The sequence below is a fragment of the Ictalurus punctatus genome, chromosome 2, assembly GCF_001660625.3.
Source record: "Ictalurus punctatus breed USDA103 chromosome 2, Coco_2.0, whole genome shotgun sequence".
In the NCBI taxonomy this organism is placed as follows: Eukaryota; Metazoa; Chordata; class Actinopteri; order Siluriformes; family Ictaluridae; genus Ictalurus; species Ictalurus punctatus.
This window is the reverse complement of record NC_030417.2, coordinates 26,954,647-26,981,309: the sequence shown is the minus strand read 5'-3', so window position 1 is coordinate 26,981,309 and position 26,663 is coordinate 26,954,647. Positions and strand designations below refer to the sequence as shown.

Sequence of the window (26,663 nt, the reverse complement as noted above, 5' to 3'; positions counted from 1 at the left end):
TAAAGGCATGGGTTTGAGTGAATAGCCATTTAAAATAGACTGAAAAATGGCATCAGTTATATGGAAGGTATTTTGCACATGTATTTAAAACTGCTGTTTTTTACACAAAGGTACAACAAGCTCTGATATGTTTAGATGCTCCTTCTCTCTTACCTGTAATGATCTTGGAGGCAGAGTTGCATACTCCATTAGAGCTCTCGCTGGGAGGCTGGGGTGGCGGTGGTACACTGGGTCTGGGCCGTGGTCTGGGAACTGGCCGAGGGCGGTACAAAGAAGCAGAGTGGGTGGAGTCATGTGGGGGCATGTCAGGAAGAGTGGGGCTATGGGGAGGGGATGGCTCTGGGTCTGTGGAGTTCTGTGGAGGCTGAGGAGGAGGGTGACTTGGAGCGTGAATGGGCATCTGGCTACTGGATTGGCGGCGAGGTAGGGTTACAGGCTGGGCGGGACTCGTGGCTGGGTTTTGGTTTTGGGCCTGTGCAGAGAAGGGTGTGGCTTTAAGGGGCGTAGTTGCAGAGGAAGAGGAGTTGGGAGCCACTTTAGGTGGTGCAGGGGCCTGTTTCTTTGTACCTGTAAACACATGTCCAGTCCATGTTATCTCATTTGTATACACATATACAGTGGAAAAATATAGGCAGGGCAGATGCTCTGGACACAGGACTACTTAAAGGAAATAGTACAAGAACAAGAAAATACCTATTTACAAAACTACAGATATGGCCCATTGCAGGTAACAGCACAGTACATAGTCAACATTTTATACATAGTGTCAAACAACGGAAATGGTTAGTTAGAATTCCTGCTGAGACACGGGAGCGTGAATTACCTCTGCGCACCAAGTGTGGACTGGGGCCCTTGGAAGTAGATGCTGGCGTCACCACTGTCAGCTGCCCAGGTGTTCCACTGGGGCCTCCAGGGCCATTTCTCAGGGGTGGAGGTGTTGAGGCTGGCTCTCGTACAACACTACTAGTGTACAAACACAACCAGGATTAAATAGCTGCATTTTTTTCCAGGATTAAAAAGCTGCATGGTGTTAATAAATAGTCTGTTTCCCATGCTTCTTATAAACGTGCACCTTCCCGATAGAAATTATGCAGCTTGTAAATCAGCGGCAAAATATAATAAAACGTTAAAAAAACAATACTTATACTAAAATCACCTACAAAACATGCCATGCAAGGATACACACCATGCCATGCAATTAAGGAAATTTGTATTGGAAAGGAAAGTAAAATTGTAAATGGGATTAAAAAGCATTTAGACTCCAGACAAGAATGAGGGCAGTGATTCAGACATGAGAAAGAAAAGACACACAGCAAACAGGATGTAAGGAAGGAAGTCAGGAATCACTGACTGTGAGGAAGGCATGATCAGTCTGAGCAGACAAATGACTAAGAAGTTTCCAGATTGAAACTGGCATCTGAATGCCTTTAAACTCCTTAATCTCAGCCAGAAGGTAAAATGCTCTTTTGATTTGATTTTACTTACTTGTTCAGGATTTAATTGGTACGTTGATTTATGGGGTTCGTTAAAAGAAAGATGGTGAAAGTTACACTAGAGACAGCTTTACGCAGCACAGAATCATCTGGTAGATAAAGGTGATTTTTTTGGATTGGCACCTGCAGAGTGACGGTAGAAAGCGGTCTTGTGTTCTCTGTCCTTACCTGTTCTCTTCAGCAGATTGCTGCTGGTTTATAGGCTGCTGGTTCTGAGCCATTATAGCTCCAGCCTCCGAGCCCCCTACAGCTGACTGAGAGGGGGCCTCGGACGCTGGGACCCCCCCTGCCTCCACCGGAGGAAGAGGGGGCTGGAAGGCTGGAGAGGTGTGCTGCTGCTGCTGCTGCTTTCTATTTAGAGTGCCAGTTCTACGAGGTGTATGCTCCGGATGTTTGCTAGTGGGGCTACAGGGGAGAGGGGAAAGAGGGTGAAACACTGACACCTGACAACCCTCTACCTGCGCTCACAGAGAGGCATTAGAGACCAGAGGACAGGGAGAAGTGAAAGAAGAAAGAGAGGGGGAGGCCACTACACACATAGCACACAAAGGCAGGGGGGGGTACAATGGTTAAAAAAAAAAAAAAAAAAGGAAAGAAAAAGATGTTCTTTTTTCCAGTGTGTGTACTACCGGGCAATATGTTTTATATCTTTCTTTGCTGTTTACTTATTTGCAATTGCTTGATTAATTCTAAATGCTATCACTTAGATGTTCCAGCATGATTTCAATCTAATCCCTGCCGCTTTCTTTAGCATACGTGCAATTACCATATAGATAATTTTACTGTACTTAAAAAAAAATAATAAAAAATTTAAAAAAATTTAAAAGCAAAGAAATCTGTTTCCTTGAGACGCACTTATACTGAAAATCTAATGGCAGTTGATGCAGTCAAAAAATTTTTTTTTTCGAATATTTTATAGAATACCTTCATGAATTCTTTAGCTGAAGGACTTTTTAAATTGGACTCTAAATATGTATAATCCGTCCTTTCAGAGATTGGACTGCCATTTAAGTGACAAGAATATTTGTATATATTACTCACAGTAACCACGGAAGTATCGAATTTCGGTCTGAAGAAGTGTAGATACCACAAAAACCTTTTACTGTATCGCTCTAGTGCTGTTAAGAAGGCTAAAAATAGTTAACGTCTTCCTTGCATGTCTGTCTCAACTTTATTGTCATGATGTAATAGTTGGATCTCTGAATTTGTATTACATGGCACATTGTAAAAAAGGTCTTAGTGGCTTTCAAAAATTACACTTAGATTTAAATTATAGGCATGTTGTGAGTCAAATGTTTTTCCACATGTTGAAATGATGATCTGTGGTAACTGCACAAATGCTACCAACAGGGAAGACAGATTAGGTTGAAAAATGCTGGAGTTTTCTTTTAAGTCAAGACTGTGCATACTAGTGTGAAATTCAGCTGATTATACTAATCAATTCAACAAACTCCTCTATTACATCAGCACCACATCATCACATGACTGAAAGACCTTTCATCTTTTTGACCTTTGAACCAATATTTAGTCAACAGACAGGAGATGAGGCCGTGGTACCATGCTAGTTATATTTAACATACTCCTCAGAAACACAGCTTTGCCATGTTATATAATCATGACCGAGATCCAAATTACTGAAGATCCAGTCTTGCTGAGTCGTATCACAATATGATTCATTGAGAGCCGATTCATAATACACAAATCATATCACTCATTTTACCATGTTTGAACCAGGGAGAAAACAAATGTTTTATTGATGTAATGATGCATACACAAAATGATAACTGAAAGACAAAACACCTTGAAAATCAATGCACATGCGAGTCACTTCACAGCCTCCGGAGACGGACTGTCCGCTTTGACTGTGACGGACTCATTGGCCACTACATACAAAGCAGACACAGTTGTGGATCTGGAGTCTTGTCTGTGAAGGCGAGGGTGGGATGGATACCTGTCTTTGCGTGGAGTCTCGATCTCCAATGCCCCCTGGCTGCCCGGGCGTCTCCGCTCTATAGTAGCATATTCAGGCTCGGGGGTAGCAGGGTACCCAGGCTGGTGCACGGGGCCAGTGGGCATCACAAACATGCCTGACACATTGAATTCCAAATCTGGAGGACAGAGAAAACAGGACAAGCTCACACAAACTTACACATTCTGCTGTATCTCAAAATGGCTCACATTTGTTATTCAACGTGGAACACCAAGTGGTTGGCTCAATTTCTTAACAGCAACAGAAACATATTATAGAGATTATACTCATTCATTTAAAACTGAAAATAAAGTGTGAGTGGACTATATGTGGAATGGGATGTTCAAAAAGCACAAACTTTTGCCCACATAGTGTAAGATATATTAGGCATTTTAAAATAAATGTTACAATTGTATTGTTAATAAAATCTGAATATACTAGATGTGTTTTTCAGATCCAGGTTATAAACTCATATTCTTATAATAAATAAATAGTAGCATTATCGATGCAGAGTAGTGGTTAAATTCGTATTTCGGTAAAGTGCTCTGGATAAAGACTATGCTTACCTTCTGGGAAAAACCAGTCTGCATGTTGGATGATAGGCTCAATTATAGCCACCACATGAACTGAGGTAGCAGCTGCCATTTCAGCAAGAGTCCTAAAGATACAAGAATACAAACTCACTTAATCTCATGTTAACTTAATGTTTGATCCAAAACTATTCTTAAAGTTAAACTACACAAACAGTACTACTGGCTGAGTTGTTCTTATGTCTGAACTCACCCTTCAGTTTTGGCCCACAGCAGGTTTGGTCCCAGTACAATGGCAATGTTGCTTGGGGTCATTTTATTGACCTCACTCTCCTGAGCTAGCTTAGCAAGGAACTTCACCAAATATCTTTATGGACACAAAACAAGATGCATTACGTGAAAATGCAAAAAGGTTACCTTTTTCCACTTTGTAATAATCAGAGGTAAAGCTGGTCTTTTAAATGTTTTCTTCTACAGGAAATCTAAGGACAGAGGATGTTGCATTTTACAGTTTCTAGGTAACAAGCTAATCGACTTATTTCATGGATGTTCCACAACATTAAACAGAACTATAAATGGTTAAAATTATGACAAAAAAAATGACAAAAGATATCAAATTTGAGGGGGTAATCCCATTTCTTACAACAGCATACCCCACTGTGTAGTATTTCTTACTTAACCTACTTCAGGTTAGCCTTGTTGGCCTTTGGCAAATTGTCACACGTTACCCACAATGCCTGCAGTCTCTTATCTGGATCAGAAACACTGCACAGAAAGTGGCATACAGAAAAGAACATGCAACACAATTTGAATTAATGTATTCTGTGAGGTTAAAAATGTTAACAGTTAAAAGATTTCTATGTATTCTCTAATGTCCTGTCTAATTCTAATTAAAGGATCATACTGCTATGCAACTGTTCATGCTTAATGTGTGTACAGAATGTGCATCATGCTATGTGCCATTTACTTTGAGGCTTGAATCCAGTCATCATAATGCTGGAACGTCATCAGCGGTTCAGGCAGCTCCCTCAGGTATGACTTCAGGGCTCCTGATTATGGGAAACCAATGGAAAACAAAAACATAATACAAAGACAGCGTTTCATGTCATGTATGTGAACTCGTGCAACAGAACTTGCAGTGGCAGGATACAGTTTTAACTGTGAAATCAGGATGGGGGGGGGTCCTTTTTTTATGTGTTCAATTAAACAAAACTGACCAAAATCATAAAATGTATGGCTTCCACATATATTTACAATACTAGATGTATAAACAAGGTGACCAAAGCACCAAATATTTATTATTGCCAATGGAGCATACCAGCTACAGCATGGGGGTCAGAGTAAAACTCCTCCAGTTGAGAGGTTGAACAATCCAGTGCCGCTTTGAGCTTCTTTAGTTTTGAAGCTCCTGCAGCAATACGAAACAATCCCTGCAAAATAGAATGCTAAAATGTAGTATGTGTCACAATATATTTACCACACACATTAAAACGGTGGAAAAAAGAAATAATAAAGACAATCTGAAAATAATTTGGAAGACTTTTCACACTGATAAAAGAAGGGAAATGGATGTCTCGTTTCAGCTCTATTATTAGACCCAGCTGTCTGTGTGTCAAAATGGAAAGGAGAAGTGAACTACACAATAGTTGCAAATACACTTCCACAGCCTGAGTGGTCTAAAGTAGGACTGTCACGAGTTAGTCAGTTAGTCAAACAAATGATTTGACAAGAAAATCTCATTTATATAATTTACCCCAGATTTAGTCAATGGGACAAAACAGAAGTGTCTGTTAGCTTTTTTTAAGTAGTGTCTGATGTTTTTGCTTCTTTTTTCACAAAAGCATTTTCATACAGATAAGCCCAGACGTTACGTCTAACCACATCAAGCTCTTACAAAGTGTCACACAGATTTGTACATAATACACAGTATGAATTACTGAATCTATGAATAACACTGACACTATGGGGGCAGCCATCTTTGACAGCCACAATAACCTTTTCTATTGGTGCAATTTAGCATAATCTTTCTGAATTCACAGCAAAGACACAAACACTAGTAACTTTTTAAAACATGCACCTTAGGCCCAATCTTACCGATGGCAGCATTATACCACAACAGAATCCCCCCCGCAACAGATGTGAGGTGCACAAGTCGTTAGGGAGCCTCTAGAGCAAGATTTCATGGTTTGAATACTTGGAAATCAGCTTCTAGAGAACACTACAGCTGCATTTTAGGTCCTTAGTGAGGCTCATTACCTCCTCTTTCATGCCTGTTTCCAACAGCATCATGACACAGGCCTCTATAGGCAGAGCAATCTCCCTGTTACTGCGCTTAAGGTGCTCCTCAAGTGCTGTGCCAAACGCTGGCTTCTCCATCCACGTTTCTGGAGAGAGAGAGAGAGAGAGAGAGAGAGAGAGAGAGAGAGAGAGAGAGAGAGAGAGAGAGAGAGAGATTGGGCAAGAAAAATTTACAGGTTGTCAAATTAATGACGTGGCAGTCGGATCATAAGCAGAGCTGTAAATATACACTAATCTTCACGGCACTGATACTGGTCAATCAATTCTGAACTGTGACTCAAATAACAAATACAGTGACTTACAGTAGTATGACAACATTCAATGTTCAACCTATACATAAAAAAAAAAAAAAAACAGCAGGGACCATTATCAGAACCATTATCTACCTGTTTTTACTGCAGGCAGCCAAAACATTATCTGTGCCTGTTACTAGGTGGGGTCTTATATCCTAATCAGTTTGGGCTAGTTTTACATGTGGAGGTGTTGTAATGTAATTATTACCCAAGCACGTCTGGGATTTTAGTCTTGTTGAAATACATCATGTCAGTAATTTTTACATGTTGATCAAGATTCAATTAAATTGTATGGGAAAAGAGATTTAAAGTTAAGGACACTACAAGAAGTGATCTTTATTTATCACCTCTCCCCGAAACTGGCAGGTTTTAAAAATGAACAATTAAAAAAATTAATAAATAAATAGATGATGTTTAATAGGACTTGCCAGAGAAGCAATTCTTCAGGGTATTTGAGAGAAGTTAATGGGTTCCTACTTAATTCTAATTGTGTGTGTGTGGCCACAAGCTCTACAAATAATGCTTATAATAAACCACAAAGCAGGTTGTATTAAAATAAAGTGTTTATAGTGCATGCAGCTGTTTTAGTCAGACACCCATGAGAACATTGAGAAAACACTACTCCTACTGTACCTCTGTGATTTAAGCAGATACTGCTTATCAATGGGAAACAATCATAATTACTACAGACATCTTCCTTAACTTTACTTAACAGACATATGTCTGAAAATCTTATCACACCTAAACTGTACTACAATTTTTATTTGATTCAATACTGTTTATTTTACATTACGGGAATGAAACCTAGTATAAAATGTCCATTTTAAACATTACGCCATACCTTCCTGTGATCTGATAGCGGGCAGGACGCTTTCAATGGAAGCCAGTGATCTTCTGTGGTATTCAGCTTGGGCCTCTAACAACTAACGAGGAAGCAAAAGCTTTCTTATATGACTTTCTTCATTAGCGTTCACATAACAGAGAATGGGACAGGAAAGTGCAAACGGCTAGATATCTGGAATTAATATTTATAATACATTTCAGTCTTTAAAGCAACAGCTCGGCACTCAGCCATGCTTAAATGGGAAACACAAGGAAAGCATTTGTGTAGAAGGAATATTACACCGAGGCATCACTGGACAGCAGAGGGAGAACTCACCATGACGTAATAACGGGCATATTCTCCCTCCTTGGAGGAGAAGTTGTACATGTCAGCAGCCAGCTGATCCTGAAGAGAACAAATGAAGGTATGCTTATATGAAACACTTCAAGATACTGCAAACCCATTTCAATCATACTTTCGGCCACAGACTTGTATTAAGCTGTATAGTGAGATCCTTATTTGTCCACGTACAATTTAAAAGTTATTATTTTCCACCACAGTCTCCATATTTCTGGGTTGTTTTTTTTTTTTTTTATCTAAGCACGTCAGGAATGTGTCTCCATTATTCTTCCAGGCTCCTCCCTTGCCCTAGCTCAAGGTCACCAGGAGATAGAAACCCTCCCTTAGATGAATTAATAACCTATAAACATACCTTACATATCTCTACTTTGTTGTGAGCTTCATCCATCTCCTCTTTACATGAGTCAGCTTTGGCAGTCATTGCCTGGTTGTTTGTGGCCGTGAGAATTGCTTTAGTGGCCTGCAGATATCTGGATCAGACAGAGTATAAACATGTGAAATGAGTTAATACGATTTATGTGACCCAATGTATTTAATGTATTCAACATTTGTACTTAAAAGCAAAACCAGTTATACACAATATTTATTTTTTTAAAAACAATAAATCGTCAAAAATTCTCATATCGACTACCAAATATATATTTTTATACTCAGTCTTTTGGATTGTACTCTACATGTTGGATCGTACTCTAAATGTTAAAAGTCTACAATGTCAGGGTTGTTTTGCTCACCTCGCTCTTGCAGAATCATAATCCAGTACAAGTTTGGCTAGTTGCTTTCTCTGTTTCATAATATTGGGAATATCAACCTGATGGCAAAAAGAAATAAGAGTTTTAATGTCACTGATTTTGTAGATATGAGGTTGCCATCACACAGGGTAAAATACTGTAGTGTCCTCTTTGTGTGTGGCACAGATCAACTCCATAGGTTAATGTTCCAGTGATTTATGGACGCAAGAAATATGTGCAACAGTTGTCAAGTCATCAATATGTAAATAGTTCGGCCAATTTTTGATTCCTTACTGCTTATCTCCCTATAGAAAGGTATGTATCCCACACATATGCACCACAGTTCAAGTCAACTGGTTTTTACAAAATCAATTTTGTAGTTTTGGACAAATATTCAATGTATTGGACAATCTATCGTGCTGGACTTCATGGGTTCCAATGGCTTTTTTTCTTCCCCATGAGAAATAAGGCATGTATACTAGTTTTCAGACATTTTGGACTTATGGGACGGAGGGAATTCACATAGCCTTTAGGCGTGGCCTGTAGCGCCACCTATGGGCCATTTGTGGTGTGGGAGTTACTCGTGGTCTGTGGTATGAATGTGCTAAATTTCAAAACTTTTTACCATTCAGATCTTGAGTTATTGGCCACTTTAGGGAGATAAGGAGAATAATAATAAGAATACTAACAATAGGTTTCCTCCTGACGTCGGAATCCCAATAATGTGGACTTAATGTAAGAATTTATAAAAGTTAACACAAGTATTATTTCAGTATAAGAGTTTTTTTCCCAGTATAGTGTAGATGAACATTTAAGCTGGCTTTTGGTAAAAAAAAAATACATTTACTCCATGTTAAAAACACTTTAGGAATGGAATACCACACTCTTGTGCATGCACGATTAAGTGACTGTGTGTGTGTGTGTGTGTGTGTGTGTGTGTGTATCTACCTACACCCAACATAAAAGTGTATGCAAGTGGGAGATAGAGGAATATGGATGCTTGTAATAAATGAACTACAAACAAAGTTGATCAGTTCTCTAACGTTTCCTTTATCTATACTAATAAAGTACATACATTAATAACCTGTGCTAAATGGAATACTTTATGAAATCAAATTCTGGTGGTGACTGCCAGAATTGATTTATTCAGCTATTATTTGAAAAACACGAACAGGAGCACTAAAAGAAAAACGCTGCTAGCTAAGTAATTATTCACTGTCTGTTGGCTGCTTAATTTCATTTCAAAGCTCATGTTGTTTTTAAGCTATGCAAAACCAAATTCTAAATGTTAAGACATGCCAGGCATAATTTGACACTCATAAAAAAAAGCACTTGCCACCTGCTAATATGCTTTATATCAGATTAAAAAGTGCCAATACCTACATTACAACTCCATTGAGAACACAGGTGCTGCCCACAGTGCAAACACAATACACATTACCACATGTTATTTGTCTGTGCTCACTTCTGCTAGCTGGTTGAGTGGGTCCAGGACTTCCTTCTCAAGCTGGACTTCATGCTGGCTCTGCTCAAGGGCAAGCTTACTTTCAGCTTCTCCACACACCTCAATCATCTTCCTATATCAGCACAGTCATATACATAAATACACAAACCAGTGATGGATATTGTAATAGTTACAGTAGGAATGAAACCTGATGAAAACAAGCTTTTTATCACAGTCTAATGAAATAAGATGAGCAACCCATTTAGCTCAAATATTACTGACCCTTTTCATGAATGTATATTAATTACAAGCGATCTCCCTAAATGTACTGGTCTTGCATTGCATTGACACATTGACACACATAATATTCACAGCTTAATCAAAACAGTTTATGTTTTCACAGCAACAGTTGTTCGTGCAGTACTTTGTATATACTATGTATATTTTGCTGCTAAAACTGCCGGTCATTTATCTTTCTGACCAGATACAAATGAATGGGGGAAAAAACACACCATATACAGTCATGTGAAAAAATAAGTACACCCCATGGAAATGGTTGGCTTTTCTGACATATTTGGACAAGCAAACATTTGATCTTTGAAACAGTGCATATTAATAAAGTTGACATACTTGAACATAACTACAAGGAAAATTAGCTTTTTCAAGCATTTATTCTACATTAATATCAATATCAATAGATGTGATATTCTTCCATAAGTACATCCTTGGTTGCAGACCCACAGTTACTAATTACTCTGACAAATTCTTCTTTCGAATTAGGTTTCTAATATGCAGCGTTGTTCAAGGTGTGTTCCTAAATGGTCTGAATAAAAATAATTATTTCGTCATTAAGCAAAATATGTTTTATATCCATTGTCATGCAGCCCTACATGCACCATTTAACTATGATAAAGTGAGATGTTAGTCTTTGCGCCATCTTCAGTATGCTAGAAGAATACTGTGATCCACTTTAATTTTGTTCATGTTGTATAAGCTAAGAAAGATCCATCAGTGCTTCTCATATGGGTCTACACTGAATGAGGTAAAGATAAAGCAGTCCCTTTGTAATCAGTTAACAAAACCTTAATGTGAGGTTCTCTTAATATGAATTCTCTTGAATGCCACGGTACTGCCCTCGACCATGTATGGATCAGAATGCAGGTGAACTCACCCAATCATGCAATCTTCTCCTAACTGACCCGCTCCATCCACCATGGCCTGAGAGAGGCCCATCAGAGGCAGCTTTTTCTAAAGTGATACAAATATGTACCGTGTCACATTGTGAGTGCGGTGTGTCTAAACTGTAGAGATGTTAACCCAAAAGTGATGTGCACTCACGTGTCTCTTTTCCACGTCTGCTCCAACATGGCCCTGCAGACATGACACCAACTTCTTGTGCGTGTTATGCGAGACCAACCGCACAATCTCCATGCGCCGCTCGATCTGTAAACAGCAAATCTGGCTTAATGATCAGAAATGACTACGTTCATTCTAATGGCCATGCATGTTCTGCAAGAGCCTGGAGCCTATCCAGTGGAACTCCAGGCACAAGGCAGGGGACACCCTGGCCAACTCATCGCAGGGCACAATCGCAGACACATTCATACACTGCGGACAATTTGGAAATGCAGATCAGGCTACAGCACGTGTCTTTGGACTGGTGGCGGAAACCAGAGTTCCCGAGGGAAACCCCTGAAGCACAGGGAGATCATACAAACTCCGTGCACACAGAGGCGGGATTCGAACTCCCAACCCCAGAGATGCGAGGCAAATGTGCTTCACAACGTGCGTCACAAAACATTATTCTTTTTGTTCATTTTATAAAAGATAAGAATGACAGGTCTCAGGCACAAGCTGTGAGCAGGAAATGCCAGATGACGTTCAAATTACAAGTGCACCATTAGAATTTACTTAAAAATAAAAGTTTGTCTTTTCTGTAACCCACCAGTTGAAAACTGCCGTGTTCTATAAAGTAAAACACTCTTGCATATCTGTACTAACTGTACAAGTAGACTTTGCAGTGTGCTGAGTAACGATGCATTGATACCACTACTGGTTTAAAATAACCTTAAAATAATCTTCCCATACCACCATCCAATACCACATGGAACCGATACCATGTGATGTAGGCCTAGTGTATTACCAGTATATACAACCAGTATATTATTCTTGTCGATCAGTCACCATCTGTCACTGACAAAGAGGGATTCTGATGCAATGAAAACTAAATACATACTTTACTTACAGCAGTACAGAAGCACTTTTCTGAAGTGATCCAAAACCCGCTCTCCACCACAAAGCTCGATCCAAGGTAACTAACTAATGCAGCTAACTAATTCACTTCATTTAAAGTCAACTAGTTAACCTTACTTTAAAAATAACTCTAGTAGCCTAAAAGCATGAACATGCACGTGTGTGCTTTTCATGGCCACTGTTTATATCAGTGTCACATAAACAAAGATAAATAAAATATTCTGCGACACCCTGATTGATTAACACTAAACAGGTTACTCATTTCGGTAATGATATTGACCAGTACCAAAAGACATGCTTGTACTCTTATTATATAATAATACTTAAGAGTACAATGCTTTTCAGTGCAATACTCTTAAAATAATGCTTTCCCTAGCGCAGAGTATTAAAAAAAAAAAATAATAATAATAATAAATAAATCATCAAACATGGCTTGCCTGTGGGAAATATTCCTTCAAAAGTCCTATGGTAAAGAATATTTCACCTCAACTTAAAATAAAAAAAATTGAAAAAAAAAGTGTTTCCAATATGAATATGGTATGTGATGCAAGAGCTAATGCAGACCTATTTCTGACAGTATCAGAGTTGAGCTTGACTGCTGCTTCATTTTTACTTCACCTCTCTCTAACCTATAAATACAGTATGCTGGCTATGCAGGATGTTTACACGTCTTGTGCTCCTCATTTTGACTGACAACCCAGTGGTTCTCAAAGTTCCCGGCCTACAGCCGTTCCAATCAGGCTGGATTCAGCAGGTAAGCCAGAGAAATCATGTAGCTGTAAAAATTCATCCTGCACCCAGACAAATGATGACAGCTTAAGTCTTCCTTTTCTCCGTACTCATGGAGAACCCAAATTGGCTCCAGGCCTTCCTGCCTGTCAGGTGTGCTCATACAGCGGGCGTCTAATGCACACAGCTGCCAGGAGACTTCGCTCACGGTGTTAGCTCTGCTGCATGTTCTCTTTCTGCCTTTAACAAGTGGGTGGCAAAAAAGCTCGTTTTCGCATAAATATAGCTGCATGAGAACTGCAAGGGTTTAGCCAGCTTGTATACATACATACATACAGGAGAATTCCTCTTGCCAGTAATCAAATATGCCGTTTCAGAGCAGCACTAGTGGAACTGAAACTGAAAATGTCAAGATTTTATGGCCACGGAGTTCTGCTTTTGTTTCACATGCAGTACAAAGTGGCATTTTTTTAACATGTAAGAATAGTCAGCTAATAGTCAAGCTATGAGATCTGGTGCACATCCACACATGGTTTTTAAAATAATGACCAGCAATGACTGTAGAGGAAAGACAGCATACACATGTAACAGCATGCTCACTGAGAGGAAATGATGATTTAAGCAACCCGAGTCCTACTGTCCAGTACTGAACACTCAAACAAGCTTGTTGCAGGCCCAGCTTCCAATCTTTCCAATATTTTCAGACCTGCATTTTGCAAAGGAGTTGTTACTCGAAAATACACCAATAAAATGACCAATAAAATCTCACCAATAAAAATGGGAGATGAAACAATCGACAGTCGAATCTGGAACAACGCTCAGGTGTTTTGAACTCTCCAGTATTAACTGACGTCACCTCAAAGCCCCGCCCCTTCCCCTCATCTCACATGCTCTCAGCTAGCACTGCGCTTTCACGCAAGGTAAATGAAGTATGTTTTGAATTCATTAAGGTAAAATGAAATCTCAAATGTACAGTATGTTCAGCCTCAGTTAACTATTTTATTTTTTATTAGACATGCCACCGAATAATTTCGGCGAGATTTTGACGGAATCGTCTAAAAATCCACCATCGATCAGAGTTTTCATGATTGCTGATGCTGCCAAGCAGTTCCTGACTGCACAGCTGAGAATATTGTTAATAATTATACTATTAAAAACTGGTATCAGTTCAACAACGAAGGGCAAGCCTGGGTTTTACTTGGCTAGAAAATTTTATGATTATTATATTTTTATGATTCTACTAATTATATCTGCAAAAAGAAACATATACTCACTGAGCACTTTATTAGGAACACCTGCACACCTACACGTTCATGCAATTATCTAATCAGCCAATTGTGTGTCAGCAGTACAATGCATAAAATCATGCAGATACGGGTCAGCAGTTTTAGTCAGAATGGTGGGAAAAAGTGTCATCTCCGTGATGTTGTATGACTGCTGGTTCCAGACGGGCTAGCTTGTGTATTTCTATAACTGCTGATCTCCTGGGAATTTCATGCATAACATTCACTAGGGTTTGCTCAGAATGTTTCAATAAAGAAAAAGCATCCAGTGAGAGGCAGGACTGTGGTCGGAAATGCTATGTTGATGAGAGAGGTCAATGGAAAATGTCCCGACTGGGTTGAGCTGACAGAAAGGCTACAGCAACTCGGATAACCACTCTGTGCAACTGTGGAGAGCAGAAAAGCATCTCAGAATGCACAACGCGACGAACCTTGAGGCGGATGAGCTACATCAGGAGAAGTCCACGTTGGGTTCCACTTCTATCAGCCAAGAACAGAAAGCTGCGGGCTTTTTCCTCATTCTGACGGTTGATGTGAACATTACCCAAAGCTGCTGGCCCATATCCGTTCGATTTTATGCACCGCACTGCTGCCACATGATTAGCTGATTAGATCATTGCATGAATGAGTGGGTGTACGGGTGTTCAGTGAAGTGTATACGACAATATAACTTAGACGATCCCATAGATTTTGAGAGCTGATACTCTTTAAAACGTTCTAGTTGTTCACTGGTGAAAATGAAAGTATTTTATTCAACTGAACCGAAACTGAATTTTGCCCATCTGAAGCTTGAGTGGGGGCATGAAATTTGAGAAAGTTGGCAGCTGCTGAATTCTCTCTGGAGGAAAAACTCTGACTCCACCTTCTAGACTCATGTGAAGAGGACACATACTCGTATTGTTTTGTTCAAGTGTTGTCTGTGTACATTTATAGGCGTGCTTTTCTTTGCTGGCACACTGAAGGTTGCTTTAAATAGTGAATGGGCGACAGTCAAACTTTGACCCTTGGACACTGAATGCATGAATGGTGCTGGAATGCAGTATGCAGTGGTTGCTGCCCTCTTGGGCCTCACAGGAACTGCTACTTTCTCTGCTGTTGAAAGGGGAAGGCAAGGCACACAATCACACAGCATCACTCAGAACTCAGTGTTCTTATGAAGGTCTATTTTAATGCCGGTCTTGTGTCCCATATAAACACAAGTGGCATAAATATAGTATATATAAATATAGACGTACGTATGACATTCTCAAGCACTTTCTAGACAGACAAGTAGACTTTTTCCAGTATTGTTGAAATGATGTCGTGCTCTCGAGTGTGTGAGTGCACATGCTTTTGAGTCAAAGTGTAAGATCATGTAAGCTCGGTCTCTGTGTGTACTCCTATGTGCATAACTGACAACTGATTGTGCAAGTGACCTAGAATTTACCCTGCGTGTCAGCAACATATCTGAGGATCATCAGCGACTTTCCAACCAATGCATACTGCATGCACAACAGTGCGTTTCATGTTTTTAATCACGCGATCTAACAGACATACAACAATGGTTACAGAGCCAATAAATGAGATCGTTGTTTTCAAAGTCCCTTTAAAACCATAATCATGTTCTTTTAAACTTTTCAACGATTATTTATTTTTTTTTTATGTTAACCAATTTTAAAACCGTGGGAGAGCACAGACATAACGACAGTTTCAACCGATTCTTAACATTATAATCCTCCGAACGCACACACTAGATGATTCTGCCAGACCACGAGACCACACACCTGTCCATAGTAACGATGGCACAGACACGAGATCTCAAAGAAACTTGCGTTTTATCAAACATCACTTCAGAAGACAATATCGTTCACAGTTCATTTTCTTTATTAGCTGCATATCAGCCGCCTCATTCACACAGCAGAAATTAACAGACTTTTTTTTTTTTCCACAGACGGAGCTGAAACTCGTTATGGTAGTGGCCATTTCCTTTTCGACACACGCTGACAGCAGTAGACCAATCACAGCAGACTGGGACATCTAACCAATCAAAGCAGAGTATGCTCTCTGAAAGGAGTTTAGAATTAATTCTTTAGAACGGAGTCGTTTGTGACGGGGGGGGGGGGCGCAACGCTGCAATTTAAATTATGAGCACATTAAAGTGTTTTTTGACCTTGGGTGCATGTAAATCTATTGTATGAGACCTCTAAAACAAAATTATGAACGTTTCAAAACCATAATAGGTGTGCTTTAAATTTGTGTGAACAGAGCCGCATGCGAGATTTTATATTTTCCTCCCGAAGATCGGCATTTGAGTCATAAAGAACAGTTCAGAAGTGTATGGGGAGAGGAGAGTAGAAAAAAGGATTGGTGGGCAAAGGTTAGCTCTAAGCATTGAGACAAAGAGGACATTATTTATCCGCCCCATTGAGGAAAAAACAGGATTAGAGTAACAGCTCCAAGTGCAAAACAGTGTGTATATTTAATTAAAGAGGTAATGCGGTTTCTACCTGAGAAAGAACTGACAGTGGACTGCCATGATAATAAAACAAACAATATAAAGGAAATAGTCACCTGTAGAAGGTCATCACTAAGGACTTCTGTTTTCTCTGCTCTGGAAAATAAAGAATAAATAAAAGCAGTTAGATGGATCTGTACTCACTGGCCACTTTAATACACCTGTTTAAACACCAGTACCCCTGCGCATTCATGAATTTTTTAATCAGCCAATCATGTGAAAGGAGTGCAGTGCATAAAGTCCTGCTGATACAGGTTAAGAGATTCAGTTAAACATCACAGTGTGGGAAATGTGATCTCAGTAACGTTTCTGGAGCCAGATGGGCTGGTCTGAGTATTGCAGAAACTGCTGATCCCCAGGATTTTCATACACAGCAGTTAGAGTTTATACAGAATGGCGTGAAAAACAACAACAATAACAAAAAACATCCAGCCTGCAGCAGTTCCGTGGGTGGAAATGCGTTGTTGATAAGAGAGGTCAGCGAAGAAGAGCCAGAATGGTTCGATCTGACTGTAAGGTTGCAGTAACTCAAATAATCACTGATGATGCGAAAAGCAATGACTCAGAACATGCAACACGTTGAACCTTCACATGGATGGGCTACAACAGCAGACGACCACAGTAGGTTCCCATCCTGTCAGCCTAGAACAGGAATCTGAAGCTACAGTGGGTACAAACCCACCGAAAATGAACCGCTGAAAATTGGAAAGAGATCTGGAGATGTCCAATTGTCCAATTTAGGTGAACATCAATGTCTAAATTTCAACTTCATTTACCTAAGTGACCCATAATAGGAAATACTCCATGAACAAAAGAAAGTGCACACCTGAAAAAGGTCAATTACTAAATCATAACTGGACTTATTAATATTTGTTTTATTGCTTTAATTGTTTTATTGCTTTCATTTCAGGACATAATTGTTTTAGCATTCCCGATCAATTTTCCATAGCTTTGCTCAGATTTTTACACAATTTGACTAGAATGTTTTTGCCACCTTTATGCAAAGCATGTACAAACAGTAATATAGACCATATCATTTGCAAACATTCCCAGCAGTGAAGTTTAGACACTTCTGTCTCACACACTTCTGTACACTCCCCCCGCCACCACCACCCACACATTATCAGAATATGACAGGAAGTGCAGGGGGAAAAAACTCTGAACACCATGTAGAGGACTGTGTGAACTCTGTAGGAAATGGAAAGCACAAGAACAGGGAAAATATGGCAAAGAGAAGAGACAGAGAGGACCTGCCAAATCTGCAGCACTCTTAAGCTGAACTCACTAAATACTGTATATTATTTGTTAGTGAATTTTAGGTACTGCTGTTAGGTATTTAGTGCAGGCATCACCACAAGTTTCACAGGAAGCATAGCTCAGATTGCTATTCTGTGCACTAGAGTTTGTTTATGTGCCTCTGTGTTGATGCCAAAAGCATTTTACCTTCCCCAAGTTACAAATCAATTTAGCTAAAATTCCACAGTAAAAGCAGGCATTTGTCAGAGACACAGACATACACCTACCCTACACTAGCCCCATTTATAATCCCTAGCTCTTATGGCAGTTAGTAGATAGTGTGTGATAGTGTGCTGGGTGGTGCAATAGCGCTGAAGTAGTGATTTATGTACTGGAAAAGTGCTCATTCAGCACAGTGTCTCCCTTTGTACACTTTCCCATTAGGCCTCTGCTTGTGCCCGAGTTGCACTTCACATACACTAGTGCAAAGCATAACATAACATTACTGTAACAGAGTATGACCTGGAAAAGCCTTGTACTATATATATATATATATATATGTATGTGTGTGTGTATATATATATATATATATATATATATATATATATATATATATATAAAATATTATATATATATATATATATATATATATATATATATATATATATATATAAAATATTATATATATATATTATATATATATAATATTATATATATATATATATATATATATATATATATATATATATATATATATATATATATATATATATATATATATATATAATATTATATATATATATATATATATATGCGCACCAAGAGCTCAACAATGCAAATTTGTACTTTGCTTGCTCTTACATTCACAAATATCCATCAGGGGTGGACAAATCACAAATATATTAGCTAGCTCACCAGGCAATGTCTAGTGGTTGCTCAGGAATCAAAAGTGGCAGCTAATGTAATATAATAACATGTTGAGCGAGTTAGTCAGACTAAAGGAAAGGAATGAGTTCTGTTCATGGTTCATACCTAAATTATTAAAATCTCTAAAGCTGATACTGAAAATGAATTAACTGTTTAACTGTTTTACATTTGGTTCCCGATTACTGCAACAGAAAAGCATTAACCCTATTGTTGAGAAACTGCGAGTTCGAATTCTGATGACGAAACACCTTCCCTTGGCTAGGAGCCAAGAAAACAAAACTGGTCATGCTGACTGAGTGGGAGGGATGGCATACTCGCTCTCCTGTCAATCATTGTAAGACTAGCCAATCGTGGGCATCTGAGAGTTCAAGTATGTGGAAGAGCACAGATAGCACTTTCTGTAGAGTGTTTAATGAGTGTTAGTTTCATGTGTCTCGAAGGAAGTACGTAATATTTTTCACTTTCCCAGGCTGGTAGGTGTCATATGATCGCATCAACATGACGCAGGTTAGGTTTAAGCATAACCTCCTTCCAGCCATCCATTTTCTGTACCGCTTATCCTACCCAGAGGAAACCCCTGAAGCAGGGGGAGAACATGCAAACTCTGTGCATGCAGGACTGAGGTGCGAGGTAAACGTGCTAACCACTAAGCCACCATGCCACATGTAAACTTTCAACTTGCAATTGCAATTTTGTCAATTCAAATAGTCTTTTCAAAAAACTCCACAAATTGCACTGCAATTTTGAAAACAGGAGCAGCAAAATCAAGCATTTTCGACCACAACAATGACAAAAAACTCCATGAAATCCTGTATGGACACAACTATACAGTCATGTGAAAAAATAAGTACACTTGATGGAAATTGTTGTCTTTTTACATATTTGGACAAGCAAACATTTGAAATAGTGCCTATTAATAAAGCTGATACACTATCAAATGAGACATAAAATTGACATTTTATAATAATTTTCACACACAAAAAAAACAGATCAGTCACACGGAAAAAGTAAGTACACCCCTACATTTATCAAACCTTCAAATCCAAAAAAATTGAATCAGGTGTTGAAGACTGGGTGCCAGTGATTATAACCTGTTTAGGGAGTCCTATTTATATAGTGTCTGGTGTTCCCTTTGTTATTGAGGTGTGTGGAGTCATCATGCCAAGATCTAAAGAGTTCTGTAAGGCCTTCAGAAAAAAAAAAAGGGTTGTAGATGCCTATGAGTCTGGCAAGGGATTTAAAAAGATCTCCAAATTATTTGAAATACATCATTCCACCATAAGGAAAATCATCTAGAAATGGTGCAGATTTCAAATTACCGCCAGTTAGTCCAGGACTGGCCATCCCAGCAATTTCAGCCCAAGAGCCCAAGTTTACAAGAACCCCAAAATTTCATCACAGGATCTGCTAGGAAGTCTTGCAACTGTTGATGTTAAAGTGCATGCTTCTACAATCAAAAAGAGATTGCACAAATTTGACCTGCATGGGAGGCGTGCCAGGAAAAAGCCTTTCCAATGAGAATATAGCCAAAGACCAGGCCTTTTGGAATAATGTTCTCTGGACAGACGAATCAAAGATACAGTTGTTTGGTCACAGTAACGGCAGACATGTTTGGCGCAGACCAAAGCCAGCTTTTCAGGAGAAGCACCTCATACCAACTTTGAAGCATGGTGGTGGAAATGTTATGGTTTGGCGTTGTTTCACTGCCTCAGGGACTGGACAGCTTGCATTCATTGATTCAACTATGAATTCTGCATCATATCAAATAGTGCTTGAAGATAATGTGAGGCCCTCTGTCCAAAAGCTGAAGCTGAACCGAAAGTGAACCTTTCTACAGGACAATGATCCTAAGCACAAAGAGAAGAATTGGAGGGTTATGGAATGGCCTAGACAAAACCCGGGTTTGAATCCCATTCAAATGTTGTGAGGGGATTTGAAACTTGCAGCACATGCAAGAAAACCTTCAGACATCTCGCAATTGAAAGAATATTACATGGAAGAGTGGCCAAAAATTCCAGCAAGCCTGGTGGACAATTATGCAAAATCCTACAAGAAGCTATTTCTGCTCAAGGGGGCAATACTAGCTTCTAAGGCCAATGGTGTACTTACTTTTTCCACAGAAGATCACCACATCTATTGATATTTCTGTTGAATAAAGGATTGAAAAAGCTCGTTTTCCTTGTGGTTTTGTTCAAGTACATCAACTTTGTACTTGATTATTAATAGGCACTGTTTCAAAGATGATCAAATGTTTGTTTGTCCAAATATGTCAAAAAAGCCAACAATTTCCATGGGCTGTACTTGTTTTTTCACATATCATCACTTTTCTTGATCGTGAGAATTGTACTGCCCAGCCATCTGTAATGCCAATTCACATCATTCTGAGAGAGGGGGGAGGAAAAAAAAAAAGAGAAAAAAAAAAAAAAAAAAAAACCCTCTAGGTAGCAAAAAGCAATTTTGTAGGCGATCAGATTTAAGTGGACGCTTACCATACTTATTTGCTGTTTGCTCGAGGCAGTAACATCGATGCTGTCTTGACTAGGCTATAGGCCATATAGATAGCTTTGGCCTATACCTTTACCAAAAGGTAAAATACTTCTAATCTGTTAGGAAGTTTGTATGTGTTTCAACAAAACCTATTTGTAATTGCTGAGTTTTAGACATATAAAAGGGAGAGTTGAGACTGGGCAGGAAGTCAAGTAATACAGTAAGATTACTTATCAGATCACACATATACACATATATATATATATACATATACATATACATATATATATATATATATATGTGTGCGTGTGTGTGCGTGTGTGTGTTTGTGTGTGAGAGAGTAAATTGTCCATCTTATTACACACACGTAAAAAACCTCCTTGGTCAGATTGACTACTACTGTGATTATTAATCACTTTGTCTTGCTCACTCTGCAAATGAGTGGATTTCTAAAAAGATTGCGAGATCTACTGGAAGAGGATCCATGTATAGACATTGAAACAAAAAGCCACAAAAGATGAAACTGATAGCCACAAGCTGAACAACAAGAAAAAAAAAATCTACGAGATCCCATTACATAGGCAGAGAGCTTCAGTAGGGAGACAATTTTTAGATTCCCATCAATATTGAATTAGCATTGATTTGGAGTGCAGCAAATGGACGCTATGTAGACTTTCTTTTAGTCTTCAAGAAGCTTGGGCTAAAGCCCAGCCTACAAACACTCCTGTCAGAGAGTGCACACTCCATGTGTGTATGATTAAACTCAATCAGGAGAAACACACACATGTAGCTCGAAGTTCTTACCCACTGCCTTTGCCAAGTATTGCCATGGTAACATTAATGTTTACTCAGTCCGAGGAAACAGTGAAATGAATGGATAAAGAGTGGGTAATGGTTTGTGGTCTGGAATGTAATTCAAAATATAAATCAAACCACAAATCTCTAGTGCAATGTATTTTGTTATATAATCATTTCCCTAGATCACTATTTTGGATAGAAGTCTCTTTTTTTTCAAATATATAGTCAGTTTTATTTTATTTTATTCCAAATTTCACAAGAAAGTTTCGCTAAAAGTGTATGCATGGCATACACACTTCCTCTACCCTCTCATTTTCCACTGTCTTTTTGTTCTGTTTGTGGAAAAGGGCTGCATGTTAAATTAGAAACCGCTGTTAGGAAATGATACTTGTCAGTGTGTTGGAATGGGCCCCCTGCTGATAACCAGCCTCCAGTCTGTCAGTTACACTCTGTAAATGTCAGGTTGATGTGTTTAGATGACGTGCAGAACACCATAGTAAAATAAGTGTGATCTGTGTGTGATCTGTCCGTGTGTATGTGCGTGTGCGCAGTGTTTCCCATACACAGGCTCTACTTGGGCGGCCCGCCCAGATAGAATAAGATCCGCCTAGGTAGTTAAAATCCGAATTCCAATTTTTCTTTTCAATCAAGATGTGCAATTGTCAGTTCATAACCAGCAGACCTTCAAACCCCCCCCACCCCAAAAGACAATGCGCATATCAGAAGTGCATGACACAGCGATTCAGTTGATGCGTCAAAATTCAACAAGAAATGAATGCGATAATAAAAGCACCACACTTAGCAGTTTGTGTATTGGATGACTAAAAAAAAAAGATTGCTTTTTCATATTTTAAGTGTTAAACATTTACACATTATTTTAACTTACGAGGGTACAGTTGGTCTAGCTAGCTAGCCTCGTAGTAATGGTAGCGCTAGCCTCAACACCGAACTGAACACTCAGTGCAAAGTGACGTAGCTCTAACATTATCGATAACAGCTTACTGACGTTAGGTAACGTTATCAAGACCGTACTACTACCAACTTTTGTGTACATTTTATTTCTCCTGTTCACCGGCTTTCTCTCTGTCTAGCTCGCTCGACCACCGCTGCTCTTTCTCTCTCTCTCTCTCCGTGCTGTCAGCTTGCTCTCGCATCTTTTTAAAAACGAGTCGGGAAGCCGACAACAAGCCTGACTTTACTTTTAACGTTATCAAATGAAGAGAGATGTCCTCCCTTCATCCTAGTAACATTTTAGCTCAGCTCTGATCAGTCTGATTGCTAAACTCATTTTGTTTATAATTGTAGCGTCCTGTAACAGTTCTGATAACACGCTTATCAATGCACATACCTCTAGACAGGCATTGGAAAAAGGTTTTTCCAAGCCAAGGAAAATTAAATGTTCTAGCAAGCAATGCCAACTGTGCAAATAGGCACATTTTAAAATGCATTCCATAAAGCTATTTATTTTGATATGTTCATCAAAAATCAGTCTATGTTTTGTTCTGGAATAGAAAACGTATTTTAAGATGTGGTTATTTATTTCTTAATAGTTATTTATGTTTGAGCAGTTATTCGTTTGCCATAAATAGCATATTCATAGACCTTTGTTTGATTAGTTTATTACTGAACCCACATCATCACACGCCAACCACGACCACAAATGAATTCTCAACCTGTGGGAAACACTGGTGTGTGTGCGCCAAAAAATTATCATTTTTGTCAGTATAAAATTGATCTTAAACTTAAATTGTGTCTCAATTCATCATTTACAGATTTTTTTAATAACTGATATTTAGTGTTAAATGGCCATTAAAAATCCCCCATCTTCAACTTCCTTTACACAGTAATACTCCTTTTTATCCTGAAACCTTTCTGACACCAGACATACAAGCTCACTACATAGTGTATATGATGATGGCATTGCAGAACCTACATAGTGCATTATATGCCCACTAGAACATCATTTGAGATTCAACCACAAAAAAAGAGAATTTTGCAGTAAGTTCCTCTTGTTGGAAACATATTACTTTTCTAATTCTATTTCAAACCTAACAAATAATTTAAGAGGGACATGAAACATATCATAAATAATTTGCATTTTTTCAGTTCCCTTTTCCTAGGTCACACAGTAATGCTCAAGAAGTAGCTAAGAAGTTTTAGAAATCCTGTGTTTCTATATTTATAAAAGTTGATTTCGACATAGAAATGTGGAATATTTTGTTTAACTGGATGTGTACATATTATGTCAGTTCTGGTAACAATATTTGAGATTATGAAATATTGTGGAGGAATGAACTTGCAACCTCAATCCGGATCGCAGAATCCGTCACTATATTCAAAAAACAGCTAAAGTCCCACCTCTTCCGTGAACACCTAACTAACCCCTGAAATACCAACCCCAACTTATCCTGAAAAAAAATCCTACTCTGGATCTTACATCTCTACGCTGCACTTTTTGCTTCTCTAGAACTCAATTATAAAATCTTGAAAGGTAGCACTACTTGTATTGTTTTCCGCTTGATATGTAGCTTTGCTTGTATTTCCTCATTTGTAAGTCGCTTTGGATAAAAGCGTCTGCTGTATGAATAAATGTAAATGAATAAATGTAATCAAAATACACTGTGATAAAATTAATGCATAAATAATTCTTAGCACCTGAACACACAGTATAATATCACCACACGCCATATTGGAACCATGTTGCACCAGAGATATTTAGAGTTGGGAGGTGATAATGTCATTCAGCATGATGACACTGTATATTACCTCACTGTAAGGACTTGAGAAGTCTGCCTATTTAGACTGATTCCTGGCGAAAGATCTATAACGAGCTCAGGAACTGATCAGTTACCCATCATTTAATTACTGCTTCCACTTATTAAACATAAGCAATCGCTTTTTTGCAAGAGACATCTAATTAACAACACCATATTTATTTAAAGTGATTTCACCTGCTTTATTATTAAAGCAGACTGTTTGGAAACATTTGCTCTGTACAATCTCCAAAACACGATCGGACCTATAATTGGATGAATCAAAACTTGGCATTATGCTCCAGTCTGGGAAGCTGCTCCACGAATAAAAATAAAAAAAACTCTGATTTACTGTAACAGAGACATGATGATTTTACCAGCAGTCTCTCAAAAACTGCACACACTCTACTGGCGTTGTTTTACGGATGTTCTGAGGGAGAAGAAAGCTGGCCCGACTAAAACCGCCCATTCAAAACGCTAAACAATGTCTATATTGTTCAGTGCGACTGCAATAACACACAGATTTTACATAAGAAATAAAACATGCTGTTATTTTTTTTTTGTTAATACAACCAACCACAGGGTTGTGTGATACATGATTTACATAATATCACATCCCTGTAGAGCACTGGTTCTCAACACTGGGGGGCACGGAGAGATCGGAAGGGGCACAGATTGTTTTCAAGAAAAACACAGACAGGGCATCATTTGGGTTCTCTGTGTATTTTATTGCTTTTCAAATAGAATGTTCATAAATGAAAAACCCTGTGTTCTCTCATCCTCTGTATTTTCTTTTTGCTGGGGAGAGGCAGAGCTTAGTCTGCCTTTTATCTAACTGTCCGTGCAGACCAGTGTTACCAACTGAACGTCTTTTCAGACCCCTTTAGCCACTTTTTTTTTTTTTAAAGCGCCTAACGACACATCTAGCGACTTTTTGGACAAGCCTTAGCAACTTTCCAAATGTGGCCAGTACTATCCTGCAAGCACGAGGTCTTGCTTTCCCGCTGCACTCACACCTCTCTCTGCGCCTGTTCTGTTCAGTGAGTGTCTGGGAGCCGGAGCAGTACTTCCCTCAGAGCACACAGCAGCAGACACAGACGTGAATGTAAAAAGAAGCAAGCGCAGTGTCCCAGTGATTGACTTAACAACGTCATGGATAATGAGACACGCTCTTCGTCCCAATTTACATCGTTTGTGTTGAATGTTTTTAGAATGCAAGACGAACGTAATGCAACATGTTTTACATGTAAAATAGTCCACGTTGTTACAGCCTAGTTCTCTTGTTCAAAGTAGTTATAGTGTTCAGAAACATTTTATATCATTCATGTTGCATACCTGTCAGTTATATAGTTTTATAAAAGTCATAAAAGTTATGAAAAGGAATTTCTTTTTAAAGTACAAAAACACAAAAGGAAAAAATAAATCTGTCTATCTATCCATCTATCAAAACAGATTATAGATTAGGTTATATATAGATTATTAGTAATATATAGGTTTGATTTAGAATAGATCATCATTATACCTGGTCTCCTCCAATATGGTGGGGGGGGTACCACATGATAGGGGAGGCTTGGGGGGCTTTAGTTACAAAAAGGTTGAGAACCTCTGCTCTAGTGTTTCATTCCTTTCATACAACAGCAATTTGACGAATCTATTTTTTGTTTCTCAAAAAACATCATCATCATACCAGTTCAAACAGGATACTGCAGTTGTGTTTTGTTTTTTTTATTGTTGCGGCCAAAAATACTCGATTTTGCTGCGACAT

The 26,663-nt window shown here is 38.7% G+C and overlaps 1 protein-coding gene across 7 annotated transcripts in view; it reads right to left on the bottom strand.

Annotated features, from left to right (window-relative positions):
* The window catches only part of arhgap17b (Rho GTPase activating protein 17b), a 38,412-nt gene that overhangs the window by 7,069 nt on the left and 4,680 nt on the right, over positions 1-26,663 (bottom strand). For 4 of the 7 annotated variants that reach the window (XR_001815499.3, XM_017493638.3, XM_017493626.3 and 1 more), the window contains exons 2-19: positions 16,754-16,793; positions 11,277-11,381; positions 11,110-11,186; positions 9,960-10,071; positions 8,498-8,574; positions 8,119-8,236; positions 7,743-7,811; positions 7,425-7,506; positions 6,249-6,376; positions 5,311-5,422; positions 4,960-5,041; positions 4,677-4,757; positions 4,246-4,359; positions 4,029-4,120; positions 3,445-3,601; positions 1,662-1,898; positions 824-963; positions 154-567 (exon numbers count right to left, since the gene is read on the bottom strand). Coding sequence is in view for 6 of the 7 variants with exons in the window: in XM_017493638.3 (XP_017349127.1) it covers positions 154-567; positions 824-963; positions 1,662-1,898; positions 3,445-3,601; positions 4,029-4,120; positions 4,246-4,359; positions 4,677-4,757; positions 4,960-5,041; positions 5,311-5,422; positions 6,249-6,376; positions 7,425-7,506; positions 7,743-7,811; positions 8,119-8,236; positions 8,498-8,574; positions 9,960-10,071; positions 11,110-11,186; positions 11,277-11,381; positions 16,754-16,793 (2,237 nt within the window). In the remaining variant the exon portion in view is untranslated. The remainder of the gene's footprint in view (positions 1-153; positions 568-823; positions 964-1,661; positions 1,899-3,444; positions 3,602-4,028; positions 4,121-4,245; positions 4,360-4,676; positions 4,758-4,959; positions 5,042-5,310; positions 5,423-6,248; positions 6,377-7,424; positions 7,507-7,742; positions 7,812-8,118; positions 8,237-8,497; positions 8,575-9,959; positions 10,072-11,109; positions 11,187-11,276; positions 11,382-16,753; positions 16,794-26,663) is intronic. The other 3 variants (XM_017493617.3, XM_017493643.3, XM_017493644.3) reach the window with 3 other exon arrangements.